The sequence below is a fragment of the Physeter macrocephalus genome, chromosome 9, assembly GCF_002837175.3.
Source record: "Physeter macrocephalus isolate SW-GA chromosome 9, ASM283717v5, whole genome shotgun sequence".
Lineage (NCBI taxonomy): Eukaryota > Metazoa > Chordata > Mammalia > Artiodactyla > Physeteridae > Physeter > Physeter macrocephalus.
Genome location: NC_041222.1, coordinates 45,965,919 through 45,984,639, shown reverse-complemented (window position 1 = coordinate 45,984,639; position 18,721 = coordinate 45,965,919). Strand labels below are relative to the sequence as shown.

Genomic DNA, 18,721 nt, shown 5'->3' with positions numbered 1-18,721 from the left:
CAATTCTCATATCAGACAAAATAGACTTTAAAATAAAGACTATGACAAGAGGCAAAGAAGGACACTACAGAATGAGCAAGGGATCAATCCAAGAAGAAGATATAACAATTGTAAATATTTATGCACCCAACATAGGAGCCCCTCAATACATAAGGCAAATGCTAACAGGCATAAAAGGGGAAATCAACAGTAACATGATAATAGGGGATTTTAACACCCCAATTTCACCAATGGACAGATCATCCCAAATGAAAATAAATAAGGACACACGAGCTTTAAATGACAAATTAAACAAGATGGACTTAATTGATATCTATAGGACATTCCATCCAAAAACAACAGAATACAATTTCTTCTCAAGTGCTCATGGAACATTCTCCAGGTTAGACCATATTCTGGGTCACAAATGAAGCTTTGGTTAATTTAAGAAAATTGAAATCATATCAAGTATCTTTTCTGACCACAGTGCTATGAGACTAGATTTCAATTACAGGAAAAAAATCTGTAAAAAATACAAAAACATGGAGGCTAAACAATACACTACTAAATAACTGAGAGATCACTGAAGAAATCAAAGAGGAAATAAAAAAGTACCTAGAAGCGACAATGAAAACACGACAACCCAAAACCTATGGGATGCGGCAAAAGCAGTTCTAAGAGGGAAGTTTATAGCAATACGATCCTACCTTAAGAAACAAACATCTCAAACAAACAACCTAACCTTACACCTAAAGCAATTAGTGAAAGAAGAACAAAAAAACCCCCCCAAAGTTAGCAGAAGGAAAGAAATCATAAAGATTGGATCAGATTAAATGAAAAAGAAATGAAGGAAACAATAGCAAAGATCAATAAAACTAAAGGCTGGGGCTTCCCTGGTGGCGCAGTGGTTGAGAATCCGCCTGCCGATGCAGGGGACACAGGTTCGTGCCCCGGTCCGGAAAGATTCTTAGAAAAGCACAGCCTTCTGAGACTGATCCAGGAAGAAAGAGAAAATATGAACAGACCAATCACAAGCACTGCAATTGAAACTGTGATTAAAAATCTTCTAAGAAACAGAAGCCCAGGACCAGATGTCTTCGCAGGCAAGATCTGTCAGACATTTAGAGAAGAGGTAACACCTATCCTTCTCAAACTCTTCCGAAACATAGCAGAGGAAGGAACACTCCTCAACTCATTCTACGAAGTTACCATCACCTTGATACCAAAACCAGATAAAGATGTCACAACAAAAGAAAACTACAGGCCAGTATCACTGATGAACATAGATGCAAAATTCCTCAACAAAATACTAGCAAACAGGATCCAATCGCACATTAAAAGGATCACACACCGTGATCAAGTGGGGTTTATCCCAGGAATGCAAAGATTCTTCACAATACACAAATCAATCAATGTGATACACCATATTAACAACTTCAAGGGTAAAAACCATCTGATCATCTCAATAGATGCAGAAAAAGCTTTTGACAAAATTCAACACCTGTTTATGACAAAAACTCTCCAGAAAGTAGGCATAGAGGGAACCTACCTCAACATAATAAAGGCCATATATGACAAACCCACAGCCAACATCATTCTCAATGGTGAAATACTGAAACCATTTCCTCTAAGGTCAGGAACAAGACAAGGTTGCCCACTCTCACCACTGTTATTCAACATAATTTTGGAAGTTTTAGCTGCAGCGATCAGACAAGAAAGAAATAAAAGGAATCGAAATTGGAAAAGAAGAATTAAAACTGTCACTGTTTGCAGATGACATGATACTATACATAGGGAATCCTAAAGATGCTACCAGAAAACTATTAGACCTAATTAATGAATTTGATAGAGTAGTAGGATACAAAATTAATGCAGAGAAATCTTTTGCATTCCTATACACTAATGATGAAAAAATCTGAAAAAGAAATTAAGGAAACACTCCCATTCACCATTGAAACAAAAAGAATAAAATACCTAGGAATAAACCTACCGAAGGAGACAAAAGACCTATATGCAGAAAAGTATAAGACACAGATGAAAGAAATTAAAGATGATACAAACAGATGGAGAGAGATACTGTGTTCTTGGATTGGAAGAATCAACATAGCAAAAATGACTATACTACCCAAAGCCTGGACAGCTACTTGTAAAAGAATGAAATTAGAACACTTCCTAACACTGTACACAAAAATAAACTCAAATGGATTAAAGACCTAAATGTAAGGCCAGACACTGTAAAACTCTTAGAGGAAAACATAGGCAGAACACTCTATGACATATATCACAGCAAGATCCTTTTTGACCCACCTCCTAGAGTAATGGAAGTAGAAACAAAAGTAAACAAATGAGACCTAATCAACTTAAAAGCTTTTGCACAGCAAAGGGAACCATAAACAGGACGAAAAGGCAACCCTCAGAATGGGAGAAAATACTTGCAAATCAAGCAACTGACAAAGGATTAATCTCCAAAATATACAAGCAGCTCATGCAGCTCAATATCAAGAAAACAAACAACCCAATCCAAAAAATGGGCAGAAGACCTAAACATACATTCCTCCAAAGAAGATATACAGATTGCCAACAAACACATGAAAAGATGCTCAACATCACTAATCATTAGAGAAATGCAAATCATAACTACAATGAGGTTATCACCTCACACCCATCAGAATGGCCATCACCAAAATATCTACAAACAATAAATGCTGGAGAGGGTGTGGAGAAAAGAGAACCCTCTTGCACTGTTGGTGGGAATGTAAATTCATACAGCCACTCTGGAGAACATTATGGAGGTTACTTTAAAAACTAAAAGTAGAACTATCATATGACCCAGCAGTCCCACTGCTGGGCATATGCCCTGAGAAAACCATAATTCAAAGAGAGTCATGTTCATTGCAGCACTGTTTACAATAGCCAGGACATGGAAGCAACCTAAGTGTCCATCAACAGATGAATGGATAAAGAAGATGTGGCACATATATACAATGGAATATTACTCAGTCATAAAAAGAAACGAAATTGAGTTATTTGTGGTGAGGTAGATGGACCTAGAGATTGTCATACAGAGTGAAGTAAGTCAGAAAGAGAAAAACAAATACTATATGCTAACACATATATATGGTATCTAAAAAAAAAAAATCGTTCTGATGAATCTAAGAACAGTACAGGAATAAAGACGCAGACCTAGAGAATGGACTTAGAGAATGGACTTGAGGACACGGGGAGGGGGAAGGGTAAGCTGGGACGAAGTGAGAGAGTGGCATGGACATATATCCACTACCAAATGCAAAATAGATAGCTAGTGGGAAGGAGCCACATAGCACCGGGAGATCAGCTCGGTGCTTTGTGTCCACCTAGAGGGGTGGGATAGGGAGGGTGGGAGGGAGACGCAAGAGGGAGGGGATATGGGGATATATGTTTGCATATAGCTGATTCACTTTGTAATACAGCAGAAACTAACACAACATTGTTAAGCATTTATACTCCAATTAAGATGTTTAAAAATATAAAATAAAAAGCACACAGAAATGAGTGTTTAAAAAATATATATATGGCTGTGTCTTCCTCTCATTTTGTTTGTCCTCAATAATATCTAGACCTTGAGTTACTGGTTTCACAGAGCCTGACCTTATATTTAAACCTACCCAGGCCACTGTTGGGAATGATAGGGAGGGATTTATATCACTCACTAATTTCTGGAATTTAAAAAAGAAGCCTAGTTATCAAGGAAATTCAAATTAAAATAATAATATTTTAATCCCAAACATTTAAATATTAAGAATTGGAAAAAGTATAATGAAATTAGTAGTTTTATGCTTTGTAGGTGAGGAAGTAATCTGGTATACTTTCTGGAAGATATTTTAGCAGTGGGTCTTGAGAGCCTTAAATATGTTTTATATGCTTTAGCCTGGTGAGTCTACCTCTAAGAATTTATCCCGAGAAATATAATCCTAGATAGTACATAAAGATGTATTACAGGAATGTCTTTTGCAGAGAATTTCTGTCATAAAACCAGATTTTTGTTACCATAAGTAATAATATGTTATTATAAAAGCATAAATATTTAACAATGAGAAATTGCTAAATGAGTTGTGCTATACTCACATAATGGTATTGAAAAATACATTGTTGAGAATTATAGGATAAATGCTAACGTTAAATAAAATAAGGAGATAAGAAGGACTATTTAAGCAATTTAAGCATGATTTTGCTAAAAATTTATATTTATAAATATATAGAGGGAAAATTACATAAAAGGGAAATATTCTACAATGCTAGTTGAAGGAATCCTTGTCTAGTGACATTATGGATTATTCTATTTCTATTTTTCCTTATTTTTCTACAGTGAGTATGTCACCCTTTTATAACCAAAAGAAATGCATATATTCTTGAGAATGACTAATAAAAATCCCACAAACATAGCCCCTTCAGATTAGTCATCAAGGATATAGCATATTACTTGTTATTATTAGCCGCTTCTTCTCAGTGTAATTGCTTGAGCCTTCGTCTGGGGTCTCTTAAAATCAATCACATTTGTTGGCTGTTTTACGTCAGTTTGAGATTTTAGCTTAGCCAATTCTCGCCTGATAAAGATTGTTTTGGTACATCAGTGGTGACCCATAAAGGGTCTCTGTTACTTAAAGCCATTTCTGCCATTGATATTGATAAAGCTTTTTCTTAATACTTTAATCAACCAGAAATACCATTACCTTTGTAATATTTAAACCAAGAAATTATAGGTATCAAACTCTTGTAATAAACAATTTGCAAGCAAACAAGCCTTCAATTGCCTCTACCAATATTAATAGTATCCAAATAAACAGTTGCAGAAATGTATAAGATGCCAAATACATGCTCTTAAAACCTGCCTGAAGTAGATACGCGTAGATGATTTCCAGGACTTCCCTGGCGGTCCAGTGTTGGTTAAGACTCCACGCTTCCACTGCAGGGGGCATGGGTTCAATCCCTGGTCAGCAAACTAGGATCCCACATGCCACATGGTGCGCCCAAAAAAGTAGGAAAAAAGAAGATGCCCTAAATATATGTGACTGGCTAACACCAGCCTTGTGAGTTGATATGTTGGTTTTCTTTTTCTGCCTTACAGACAGAGCTATGACATTCAGATCGTGGCGCTGGTAAACCAGACAGGCTTCAGGTCTGGGAATACCCTCGATTTAAAGAATCCTTTCTTTAGGTAAGAAATGCCCTCATCCATTTCACACCTATGTATATAGGATCTCAATTGACCATATGATTAGGTAAAGAGGTTTAGAATAATTCCATCTTTCCTAAGAGGAGAAAAAGCATCTATTCTTCTCTAAGGAGACTTGGATCCCGATATGGAGTTGAGTGTTTTATGTTCCATTAAATAGAATTCAATATATAACAGTCTGATCCTGATACAGCACAGGAAAGTCCTACAAAGTGAATTCTCCTTACAACTGAGCTGTAAAGAGCTGTGTGACCTCAGGTAAAGTCACTTCCTTCTGGCATTCAGTTTTCTCATCTGCAAAATGTAGAGTTTAAAGATGATCTTCTTTGACCTTCATTCACTATGGGATGATTTTATGTAGCAGTTATTCCAATACACCTAAAACATGAGTCCATTTAAAGTAAAAAGTTTTAGATGTTTTTTGAGATCATGTAAGTCAGGACATAATTTTCTTTGGCAGCTCTGCAGATTTTGTCTGATATGAAGAACTTGCCACAGTGGGTTGGATACAACAAATGTTTCTGGAAACACTCCCCATTTGTATAGCTATTCAATTTGAGCCAATTAAATATCCACACATGAAATCAACCACACAAATAAAGCCACTGAATACTGTCACTCTTAACTTTCTTAATAGAAAGTGACTTTTCTCTCATATTTTAATGTCTCCCCAAGGCTTTAATTCAAAGCATCATGTCTGTATAGTATTAACAAGCTTGAAGAGAAGAGGAAACTCAGGAAACCACACCAAGAATTCTTTGGCCAAGATGGGAAAATGAAATGTTGACCTTGAAGCAGGGGAGGCAAGGCTGTAATTGTATATGTTGTATGTAGGCTGTCACACATGGTGTGACTCTTTGAAATCTATTGCCAGTTAGGGATATGGATCTGTCTCTAATTCCAAGGGAAGAGAGAAATCCTCGCCCCCATCCCCTTACACAATCCTGCCATGTTAAGCAAAGGGCACAGGTTTTGGCCTCGGAGAGAACAGGCTGACTACTCACCAGTACTTTTGAACCTGCCTAGCCCTCAGTTTTCTCATCTGTAAGATGGGATAAACAGCATACCTCAACAGGCGATTGCAAGGATCTATAACATGTCCAAGGACTTAGTAGTTCGCATAACTTGTGCTCAATAAATGCCACTTTCTTTTCTTCCTGTTCTCGGCTCACCAGCTCTCTCTCTGAGTAAATAGGTGTTGATTCGTAGTTCATTCCAAACAGAATCATTTGGGTTTTGGAAAAGAAAATGAACTCTTGTAGGGTTTCAGAAAACCCACTTTTGTATGAAAGAACCACATAAGCTAGTAACTCTAAGTCCCCTTTCCACTTCATCACACAAGACCAAGGTTTGAACCAGAAAACCACGGAGAGAGGGCCCGGGCCTTGGCCAGCCCCTGCTTCGCACGAAGACATAAACACAGTAGCCACAAGGTCAAAGTGAGAGTGTCAAAGGTCTGCTGATGCCTAAGATGGCTACAGCCCTGTCAAACAGATGGACAGTGGAGCAAGGGGCAGATGCCTTTCCTTTTCCCCTTTTCCCTCACTCAGCAGCAAGTCTGATTCATGTATTTAATTAAGCAAATGAGGTGATTGAAAATGTAACTTCCCTGGGTATCACAGATCTTGACTATATTTCTTCACCAGCCCTTCCTGATGTCTAGGCCTCGGTATCCTCAATGGAGATGTGGGCTAACTGACAGAATCTTTGACTAATACTTGGTATATAGTAGGTGCTTAGTTAAATGTCCAACAGTGTTAATACCCTTCTCCTCCTCCCCCACGTGCAACTCCAGTTTGCTATTGCAGCAACCAAGAAGCAGCAGCCCAAGGTGGGGGGGGAGAGAGTGTGAGTGTGTGTGTGTGTGTGTGTGTATGTGTGTTGTATGTGTGTATTTGGGAAAATTAAAATAAATGGCATTACCCAGAGGAACAGTTGGTAATACAGCCTCAGAATAACTTTCTCTCCATTTGCTTTTTTTCCGCCCATTTTTAGGGCACAGTAGGCCCTACTGACACACAAAAGTAAAAGATTCATTTTGGGGTTTTGGCAGATCTCCAATACCATCTGGCCACCGGTGACATGCTAAAAACATGTCAAGATCAACAAATTAATTGCTGAACACATGAGCATCCACCATTACACATAATGTGAAAGTTTCTCTTTCTCCTTGGGCAGGGTCGGGGGAACTTTTATTTTGACTATTATTTTAAAGTAATTTGAAAATAAAAGAAGAGCTAACAGCTGTTCCTAAAAGTGAGCAAAGGCACAAAACTACTCCATCAGGGAGGGAAAGTTCTCCAGTAACCTAGTAGATTTTCCAAGAACTGTGAGACTAGTCCTTCATCATTAGGGTCCCACACAGTCTGTCCCTGGACCTGGCTGGGCCACTCACTGTGCTGGGCTGTGGAAATGCGGCTGTGACCAGGGCAGGTGCAGCCCCTGCCTCCATGAAGCTCTCATTGTAGTGGGAGGGAAGTGGGCATTAAATAGCTATCTGCGTAATTAATTATATCATCATAACTGCAATAAGTGAAACGAAGGAGAAGTAGAGGGCACCAAGAGAGTGTTAATCCATAAAACCACCACCACGGGTGCCCCAAACCCAGAAACAGCTGAAGCTGCTTCAGAGCACCAGGAGAGAGAGCTCTGAGGTACTGTTGCCAAGTCCCACTAAGGAAAGCTGGGGCCCAAAGTTTCCTATTGAAACTTGAGACCTTAATCAAGTTTGCTCACTTCTGAGAAGCCTCCCAAGCCCGAGGCTGGCTGAGATGCCCCTCCCACATCGCTCAAAGAGCCCTGTGCAGATACCACTTTTAGGGCACCTGGATGGCTCTGTCTCAATTATTATTTTATTTGTCTGCAAAGCCACATACCTTGAGCCCAAGATTTTGCCTACTGCCATTTATAATGCAGTGTAATGCAGTATCTAGCACATTAGGTGCTAGATAAACACTTGATGAATGAGTGAATGAATGTGGCCCCCTGGAGCTCCTGATAGCTCCTAAAAGAACTGTGACCAAGATGCCATGGCCCAAAGAGTATTTCATCTTCCATGCTCACACCGCAAGCCAAGCCTCTGTTCTACTCGTGGCTTCTCACAAAACAATTTGACCCTTCTTCCCCCAAAATACTAAGTTCCCTTGATTTCCTCAAGTTAAATATTGTTTTCCTTTGTGCTTTTTTTCATCCAGTTTATTAAGTAATTATTGTGTGCCAGGCACTCTCCTCAGTGCTGGGGTATAAGAGAGAATGAGATAGGTACAAACTCCCTGGTCTCATGGTTTGATGTCTCCCAATAGACATCAGGAAAGTAAGCAAATAAATAAGATAATTTCAGATAGTGGTAACCTCTGAAAAAGATAAACAGAGTAATGTCTACCTGATTTCAAGAATTACAAGAAAGCTACAGTAATCACGGCAGTGCAGTAATGATGAATGGATGGCATGTAGATGAATGGAATGAAATAGAGATCAGAAACGGACCCAAACGTATATGTCAATCGATTTTCGACAAAGTTGCAAAGGCAACTCAATGGAGAAGTGACAGTCTTTCAAAAGTGGTGCTGGAATGATTGGATATCAGTATGCCATTTAAAAAAAAAATCAAAACTTCCTCCCATATCTCACACCATCTCTAAAAATTAACTCAAAAGGAATCAAAAGGGATCATAGATTAAAATGTAAAGCATAGAAGAAAATTTTTGTGACCTTGGGTTAGACAGCAATTTCATAGATAGGACACCAGAAACAATTCATGAAAAGAAAAAAATGATAAACTGTCCTTTATCAAAATTAAAAAGGAATGAAAAGATAAGTCACAAACTGGGTGAAAATATTTGGAAATCATATAGCTGGAATAAAAATGAGCATCCAGAATATAAAAAGAAGGTGTGATGCAGTACTCTCAAAAATAATAAGAAAATAATGATTTTTTTAAAGAGCAAAAGATTTGAACAGATACTTTATCAAAGAAGGTATAATAGCAAATAAGCACATGAAAAGATGTTCAACATCATTCGTCATTAGGGAAAATGCACATTATAACCATAATGACATACCATTACATACCTATTAGAATGACTAAAATAAAAATCCTGACAATACCACGTGCTGAGAAATACGTGGAGCTCCTGGAACTCTCATTCGTTGCTGGTCGGAATACAAAATGGTACAGCCACTTTGGAAAACAGCTGAATAGTTTCTTCTATCATTAAAAATTCACTTACCATATCACCCAGCAATCCCACTCCTGGGTATTTACACAAGTGAAATGAAAACTATATTTGAATGTTTATTGTATCTTTATTTATAATCACAAAAAATTGCAAATAGATGGAATGTCTTTCAAATGGAGAATGAATAACATCCATACAATGGAATAATTTTCAGCAGTCAAAAGAAATGTACTGATACATGTAATAATACAGCTGAATCTCAACTACATTATGCTAAGTGAAAAAAAGCCAGACTTAAAAGGCTACATACTATGTGACTCCATTTCTATGACATTCTGGCAAAGGGAACACTGTAGATACAGGAACAGATCAGAGCTGGGGTTTGGAGAGGGTTGACTATAAAGCGGGGGGGGGGGGTATGGGAGCATTGTGCAGGGCGATGGAATTTTTCTAGATCTTGATTGTAATCGTGGCAGTATGTCTTTATGCGTTTGTCAAAACTTGCAGAACTGGACACCTAAAAGGGTGAACTTTACTGTATCTATAAAAATAATTATATAAAAACTTACAAGAATGAAAAAGGGATAGCAGAAAACATGAACAGAGTGATGTGCTGGACAGTGGCAAGGCCAGGGATCGGGGGTGGGTGTTATTTACGTGAGGTGATCTTCTAGACCTCTCCAAAGGGGTAGCCGCAGAGTGAAGACATAAATGTCAGGAAGGAACCAGCCTGGGCAGACATGCTCGCAGAGCCTTCTACAGGAGAGCAGGAAGGGCAAAGCCCTGAGGCAAAACAAGCCTATTGAATAGCAAGGAAAGAAAGAAATAAGTCGGTGCTTAGTCTTTGCTGTAAACCTATAAAAAAAGAAAAAGTCTTTCAGTGAACAAAAATCTGGATCATCATCTCAGATCTGAATTTAGGCTATGCATAATCAAACTCACTAAATATAGTGGGTAAATACAGATCTAAGGCTGCCCATAAAAACTCCAGGAAACGGCATGGAGCAGGAAGAGGGAAGTAAGAGGGGGCAGGGAGGGAAGGAGGGGATGTGAACATACAACCGGCTTGCCTGTAGCTTTGGATCTGGTGGAATTTAATTACTCAGTGTCACAGAATCACCTTCTCTGTTTTAGGTTTGCTTAGAAGATAGTGACAAGCCAAGCCATAAGTAAATGAAGGCCTGAGAAGTCCCTTGACATGCAAGTTAATCCTTCATGTTCACATGCATTCTAAATTTTACAAGGATGTTTAGGTTTATTTAAATTCCTTTTTTCCACCTTAACTTTAAAATGTGCATCCTTATTTTACTGACAAATCTATTTCTTGGTGCTTCTTTACCTGGACTGGTCCTTAACAGCTTTCTGCATGTAGCCGAAGAATGATTTTCTTTTCTGTTTTTTTTTTTTTTTATAGTAAAGCCAACAGCGTTGCTTTAATTTTTGAAGTATTTAAAAAAGAAATTGAACAAAATCCTACCTCATGTTTATAACATATGCATATGTATGACATGACATGAGAGCATGTGAGGGGTGATCTATTTGCGATTTTAATCTGTTCTTGCAAATATTTTTAGTAAATAATAGCTAGTGCCTAGTTCAGCGATGTGTTAAAGAATTTTTGCTTTATTCAGGTCATGGAATAATATGATGTCAGGAATGTTCTTCATTGGCAAGATTTGATGACTCTCTGCATAGTTAAGAAAATAAAGATGGAACCTTTGTCATTCCTCTTAGGTTTACAATAAAATGTACAGTGTGAGACACCAGTGAGGCCTCTCCTTTACGTTAAGACGTTTGTTGTATGTCACACTTCAAATCGTGGTGAAAGATGATCTTTCTAAAGAGCGGGTTTTCCCCTGGCTTCACAACCCTTGTAAAAATGGATGTCACGTCAGCACCACAGTCTAATGAACCCCAAGAGGCAACCTGCTCACTCTGTGGGGGAACCTGGGATAAAGAGCAGTTACATATTCTCATCAGTCAGCCGGTCACCCACAGCCGTCAGCTTTCCACTCTGGTGCTTTCACTCCTTCTGGCAGCTCAGTTTGAAATAGACTTCTCCTTCTATCCATTCCAACAGTCTTACTCCCAAGACTGCAAGGCTTCCTTGCACCTCACCCTCACCAGCGTGCCTCTCCAAAAGTACCCTTTCCTACCTTTAATGTGTCTCCCTTCTTGAACGAACCCTTTCATGCAGCATTTTATCACTTCATACCATAAACACACACATCTTTCTCTTCTATTAACTGGTTCTTTGTGGTTTGGATCAGAGACCGATTCAGTTTTTAATTTTCCACAATGCCTAACAGTACACCCAGTGCATGGAATGTGCTCAATAAATGTACATTGGTAAAATAAATAAATCTATCCTGAAGTTAAGAGTAATTAGAATAATGGAATCGGGCCTGACAGTGTTCTTTTTTTTTTAATCAATATTTTTTTATTGAAGTGTAGTTGGTTTACGGTGTTGTGTTAATTTCTGCTGTACAGCACAGTGATTCAGTTATGCATATATACATTTAAAAATATTTTTTCCATTATGGTTTATTGTAGGATATTGAATGTAGTTCTCTGTGCTATACAGTAGGACCTTGTTGTTTATCCATCCCATATATAATAGCTTACCTCTGCTGACCTCCACCTCCCACTCCATCCCTCCCCCCACCCCCTCCCCCTTGGCAACCACAAGTCTGTTCTCTATGTCCATGATTCTGTTTCTGTTTCATAGATAGGTTCATTTGTGTCATATTTTAGATTTCACATATTACTGACATCATACGGTATTTGTTTTTCTCTTTTTGACTTCACTTAGTATGATAATCTCTAGTTGCATCCATGTTGCTGCAAATGGCATTATCTCGTTGTTTTTTATGGCTGAGTAGTATTCCATTGTATATATGTAATACCACATCTTCTTTATCCATTCATCTATCGATGGACAGTTAGGTTTTTTCCATGTCTTGGCTATTGTGAATAGTGCTGCTGTGAACGTAGGGGTGCATATATCTTTATGAATTATAGTTTTGTCTGCATATATGCCCAGGAGTGGGATTGCTGGGTCATATGGTAATTCTATTTTTAGTTCTTTAAGGAGCCTCCATAGTGTTCCCCATAGTGGCTGTACCAACTTACATTCCCACCAACAGTGTAGGAGGGTTCCCTTTTCTTCACACCCTCTCCAGCATTTGTTATTTGTAGACTTTTTAATGATAGCTATTCTGACCAGTGTGAGGTGGTACCTCACTGTAGTTTTGATTTACATTTCTCTAATAATTAGCGATGTTGAACATCTTTTTGTGTGCTTATTGGCCATCTGTATGTCGTCTTTGGAGAAATGTCTATTTAGGTCTTCTGTCCACTTTTTGATTGGGTTGTTTTTGTTGTTGTTACTGTCGAGTTATATGAGCTGTTTGTATATTCTGGAAACTAAGCCCTTGTTGGTCACATCATTTGCAAATATTTTCTCCCATTTGGTAGCTTGTCTTTTCATTTTGTTTATGGTTTCCTTTGCTGTGCAAAAGCTTGTAAGTTTGATTAGGTCCTATTTGTTTACTTTTGTTTTTATTTCTATTGCCTTGGGAGACTGACCTAAGAAAACATTGGTACAATTTATGAGGCCTGACAGTGTTCTAATTGCTTTTCAAGAAACTGTAAACCCTGGATTACAGAAACACAATATGGCTGCTGCCACTGCCTCCACCCACACCCGGGACAGACATTCATAATCAATCCCCACACTCTTTCCCACCGAACCCTGATGTGACCTCACAGTCCTTCTCAGCCTGACACCCTAGGAAGCCATTATCAATCTATAGATGTGGACACAAGAGATGAAACCCATGACTTTTAATGATTTAAAACATTGATATTATTTCCCAATCTTTGAACAGTCCTGAAGATCTATAATATTATGAATTTATAATTTGTGCTGAAGCACAAATTTGATAACAGATACCTGCTACAAGTGTGGATGATAGGGAGGGTCTTTTTGTCAATAACTCAGAGGATGCATCTCCATGTCATCAATAACTATCCCGAGGTATTCCTTAAAAATTGTTTGTCGGGCTTCCCTGGTGGCGCAGTGGTTGGGAGTCCGCCTGCCGATGCAGGGGACACGGGTTCATGCCCCGGTCCGGGAAGATCCCACATGCCGCGGAGCGGCTGGGCCCGTGAGCCATGGCCACTGAGCCTGTGCGTCCGGAGTCTGTGCGCCACAACGGGAGAGGCCACAGCAGTGAGAGGCCTGCGTACCGCAAAAATAAATAAATAAATAAATTGTTTGTCATCATCTTCACCCTATTTTTAGAAATTTAAGTAAGCTCTTAGTGTTACTAAACAAATGATGTAGAGTAGAGCTTACTTCAATGGAGGAATCTAGTAACTTTACTACTTACTCCAGTCCTATATCTTATAGAATTATTAAGAATCAAAGGGAATTACTTATTAAGTGTTAATTTACTGTTTTATGGGGAAATTACATTACCATAGCATTTGCAAATTTGAAAGTGACCTCAAAGCATGTCCCCTGTGAATATCAAGAGTAGATTCTGAATTTAGGGAAAACTTGGAAACCTCAGTCTTTCATGAAGCCATCGCATCATAATTAAGACAAGGCCAGAGCCCTGGGGAGTCGTAGCAAGTTGGTCAGGAGCTGATGTCAGGAGCTGCTCTTAGGTAGCCCGCATCTCGGGAAGTGCAACCAGGACAACTGTGGGACTTAGAAGTCGCACAGGCTAAGGAGCTCCAGGACATACACCAGGCAGTTGCTGTAGAGGTTAAATTGTGCCTTTGACTGCCAGTAAAATGTGGCGCTGACTGAAAATAAACAGTAACTTTATCATATCACAGAACAAGAAGTCCAGAGGTAGAGTGGACTCCAGGATTGGTGACTCAGTGGCTTGGTGTTTTCATCAAGGACTGAGGTTCTTCCCTCCCTTGGCTCTGCCATCCTCCCTCATGGGTCAGCCCCCTTAAGAGGCACAAGGAGACCATGAAAGTTACAGGAGTCACATCTACACACACCGATGTCTAGAGTCCTAAGAAGAGGCTGTCACTTCTGGTGTCTCCTCTTAAAGATATGATGGTTATCACTTATATAACACTTATTATGCACCAGGCACTCTTCTAAGCACTTTACGAACATAAACTAATTGTGATCCTTACAGCAATCCTATAGGTATGTATTATTATTAACCCCACTGAACAGATGAGGAAATGGAAACAGAAAGGTTAAGTAATTTTCCTGATGACACACAGCTGGTAAGTGGTGGTGCCGGGATTGTAAACCAGGCAGTCCACTCCAGAGTCTGTGCTCTTAACCACAAAGCTCTCTGTACCGCAAAAGAGCCTTTCAGAAGCAACCCACAGACTTGCCTTCATGCTTCCGTGGCCAGACATGAGTCACATGCCCACCTCTAAACCAGTCAGTGACAAGAGACATGGGATTACTACAGAGGGGCTAAACTGAACAAGATTTATCTCTGAGCTGGAGATGGACTGAGCCTGAAAAAAAGTAGAGTTCCATTCCCCAGAAGGGGAATGGACATAAGGCAAGGAACCACTGTCACCTGCTTATGAGGGGCTGCATACAAACAGTCCAGCTGCACTACTAATTCCATTTCCTCTGCACTTATAAGGTAAGATGGTGTATCATACAGTAGTCATCCACACACGTATGTCTCTCTCTTCCCACTTGCTTGCAAGCACTCCAAAGATAGGAACAAATCTCACAAATCTGCATATTCCCCACAGGGACTGGCATAGGGCCTGGCTCATAGAAAGTGTTCAAGAAACGTTTGTTCATTATAATTGAATTTTCATTCTCAAGTCTACTTAATTGGAGAGGTCAACAGTTGGCCATGCTCAAGGCAGGCCGATAATGCATTTTCACATTGATCTAGCAATCAAATAAATTTTGAGAAACTTCCCTTGCCATGCAAAATAGCATGAAATCACACATTAACATAGGTCAATACAAAAGCCTAAACTTATTAAATTGTTAGTGTCTTGCACTCAGCACCCTTGGAAGTAACATTAATGTCACATTTTATTGTGACGTGACAGTTCCGCTATATTTAATGAAACACATCAGAGAGCCACAGACAGAGCAGGCTTCATAATTTGTACCACCCAGTGCAAAAAAAGATGCAGAGACCCAGCCTAGGTAGATGAGTCAGTCTCCCCTTTCATGAGCTTATTGTTCCAAACTACGGTGGACAGATGACCCCGCAAGAGACTGTGACTTCCCAGTACTGAGACTGAGAGTGGGTGCAAGGGCCCCACGGATTTGCGGACTGAGCTCAGTCCCTGAGCAGGAACTAGCATTTCTCTTCTCCACCTCTGGAAACAGCTGGACACATGCCTGATTCCAGCTCTACCTGTGCCTTGCACCCCCCTGGGGGCAGAGTGTAACAGTAGAACTCAGGCCACCCTGCCTGGTTGCTACTGTAGTCAGAGGGGCAGGGGCAGGGAGGGAGAAGCCAGGCAGAGTCTGGGGCTTAGTGGATGGATCCCAGAAAGGCGGTGGGTAGGCGGGACCCCCTGTGAGCCGAAGCTGCCAGCCCCAGGCGCGTGCTCTGTAGTCCCAGCATACTCCACTGACAAAACACAAATTCAAAGATAAAAGTATTAAGGATCTCAGGACAGCAACTACAGAGCGTTCAACCGCAGGACCCTGTGTAACTGCACTTATCACACGCCCTGGCCACAGAGGTGAGCTGTAGTGCCTTGCTCAAATGTGAATATCCATCTATGGAGAAGAGAGACGCCATTTTAAGTCGTGCTGTTATACAAAAGCTGGTTGAATGCATGAGCTTATCTCAGGGGATGGGGAAGAAATTAGACAATGAAGAGGGTAACTTCTCTCTGTACAAGTGTTCATCCCGGGTTCCATTCAGTGGCTCCTCTCCTGATGTATTCCATGGTGACTTTGGACTTTACCCTGTAGACAGGGAACCAGGAACCATTCCACGTTTTTTAAGTGGAGGAGAGACATAATCAGATTTGTCTCAAGCATGGGTTTCTTTGGGGGCAGTGTGGACGAGGAATTCAGCTGACCCTAGGCAGGCAAGTCAACCAAGTTCTACATCAGTTATTACTGAAAGTAATATAATAGCACTGTGGTTAAAGGTGAGGGCTCTTTAGTTAGAGTATAGCTGGATTCAAATCCTGGTTCTGTCACTTACTAGATATATAAACTCGAGCCAGTCACCTGCCTTCTCTGAGATTCAATTTCCTTATCTCCTAAAATGAAGTAATAGCAATAGGGTTCTTGGGAGGGTTGATGCAGTGATATACATAGAGCATTTAACACAGTGCCTGCATCATTAAATATAGCTATTATCATATTTTATTGCCATAGGAAATAGATTCTTACTGGTTTCTCTTCCCATCTCCATGTTGATACCCTTTCTAAAACTTCTGTGCTTCCACTTATAAGAGGAAAAGGGGCACATGCCTGACCACCCCCATCTGCCACTTTCTCCCCCCTCTGGAACCTCTAATTCCTTGGGGCAGGAGGAGTGACAATTCCTTCCCCTGCTTTATAACCGTATTCCTCTCCCTTAGGATAGCAGTCTCAAGATCTAGCTGTCCAATATGGAGTAGCATCTTATCTACTTAACAGAAGGAACTCTTGTCTGGGTCTCTTTTATATGAAAGGAAGTTAGAAAATTCCGCTCTCTGTTCCTAACCTAATTTTAAACATATTGTGGCTAAAGAAGTCATCTCATTCATTTACTCATTCCTTCATTCATTCACCCTCTTGCCCTGGATCAAAAAGTCTATGTAAAGGATGAACTAAAGGGTGATAACTTAAGGAAGAAATAAAAATATATTAGTTTAATATTTGCAGTATATTGTTTCCATTAAAAACAAAATCCACTGCACATTGTTAGAGCTTGGAGTTGAGGCCACTGGCCGATGAACTCACAAGTGTAGGTAGTGTGCTACATGAGGGGCAAGTTTTTCGCTAACATCACAAGGGTCTCTGGCCCAATGAGTGGAGTTTGATAGTAATACTTGCTACAAATGTATGAAAAAAAAAAAAAAACAAAAACAAAATCCATCAGTGTTATATATAATATAAGTGAAGTAATATGGAAATCCCATTTATCTGTAACTCACCAGAAGAGAGATCATTTGGGGGACACAACAAAAGCAGTTATACCTCAGGAGCACCAGAGGCAACTGGCAGTGTTTCCCAGGTATTAGGAAATACCTAGAAATTAGAATGAAAGAATGTGTTTATCAAAACAGAAACTCCAGGGCCATGTTCTTTCAAAAATGGAGAAAGTTAAACATCATGAGCTTTAGAATCGGGCACACTAGGTTTGCATGTGCATGGACACTGGCAATTTTAGGTTTTGCAATTTGGCAAAACCTGTGGGCAATTGGAATTTCCTTGCCAGGCCCGCTGAGTGATGCTACACATGAGAAGCAGGTGTGTTGACCTCCTTGGCCCTAATGGTCAGTTAGAGAAGTGGGTGCTGGGCTAGGGCAGGAAATGGAGATGCAAGTGGTCTCTGGGTGCTACTCCTCAAACTTTAATGTGCATATGAATCTCCTGGAGAGCTTGTTAAGATGCAGAATCTGATTCAGTAGATCTGGGGGTGTGACTTGAGATTCTCTATTTCTAACACACTCCCCAGCGATGCCAGTGCTGCTGGCCATGGACCACGCTCTGAGCAGTGAGGGAGCGTTCCAGTGGGTGGCTCTGTGCCAAGTTAGCTTTTGCTGCTGGTCCTGCTCTCACCTGGTGCTTCAGTGTTTGTACATTTCTATGTTGTGCATCAAACTGGTAACTGGGTCTCTTTCTTTCTTATTCGGTTGTTAACAGGTATCTGCAGAGTACTTACTATCGCAGAGATAATGGCAATTGGAAGGTTTGAAGCAGAGGGGTGATGGAACTGGATTTATCCCATGGACTGGTTCACTCTGGCTGCTTTTGATAAACAGATAGTGTGTGGGCAAGAATGGAAACAGGGAAATCAATTAGGAAGCTGTTTCCATAGAACAAATGAGTGTTGAGGAGTAAGGGCAAGGTTTTTAGTGGTGAAGATGCTGCGAAGTGACCAGATTTAGGATCTATTTTGGAGACAGTAGTAACGGACCTTGCCAATAGATTGGCTGTCAGTAGGAGAGGAAAAGAAGAATCAAGGTCAACTCCCAGGTTTTGGGTCTGAGCAACAAAGGGCTACTTACTAAGATGGAGAAGACCAGGGGAGGGGCAGGTTTGGGAGGGGAAATCAAGAGTTGTGTTGTGGGCATGTTGGGGTTGAGATGGCCGCTTGTGTCAGAGGAGAGTTGAGAACAGGCAGTTGGATGTGTGCATCTGGAACTCAAGGGGAGCCCA

The 18,721-nt window shown here is 40.2% G+C and overlaps 1 protein-coding gene and 1 non-coding gene across 3 annotated transcripts in view; both read left to right on the top strand.

Moving 5' to 3' along the window:
* LOC102981470 (histone-arginine methyltransferase CARM1-like) overlaps window positions 1-18,404 on the top strand; it is a 275,440-nt gene extending 257,036 nt beyond the window's left edge. The window contains exons 12-13 of one of the 2 annotated variants that reach the window (XM_028493912.1): window positions 5,084-5,173; window positions 18,206-18,404. In XM_028493912.1, coding sequence (XP_028349713.1) covers window positions 5,084-5,173; window positions 18,206-18,257 — 142 coding nt within the window. In that variant the 3' untranslated portion in view covers window positions 18,258-18,404. Of the gene's footprint in view, window positions 1-5,083; window positions 5,174-10,503; window positions 11,124-18,205 lie in introns of those variants that run through there. The other variant, XM_028493913.1, reaches the window with a different exon arrangement.
* On the top strand, window positions 17,250-17,399 carry LOC112065807 (small nucleolar RNA SNORA62/SNORA6 family). The gene has a single exon (XR_002892240.1). It is a non-coding gene; the product is annotated as a small nucleolar RNA SNORA62/SNORA6 family (small nucleolar RNA).
* Window positions 18,405-18,721: the final 317 nt, after the last annotated feature.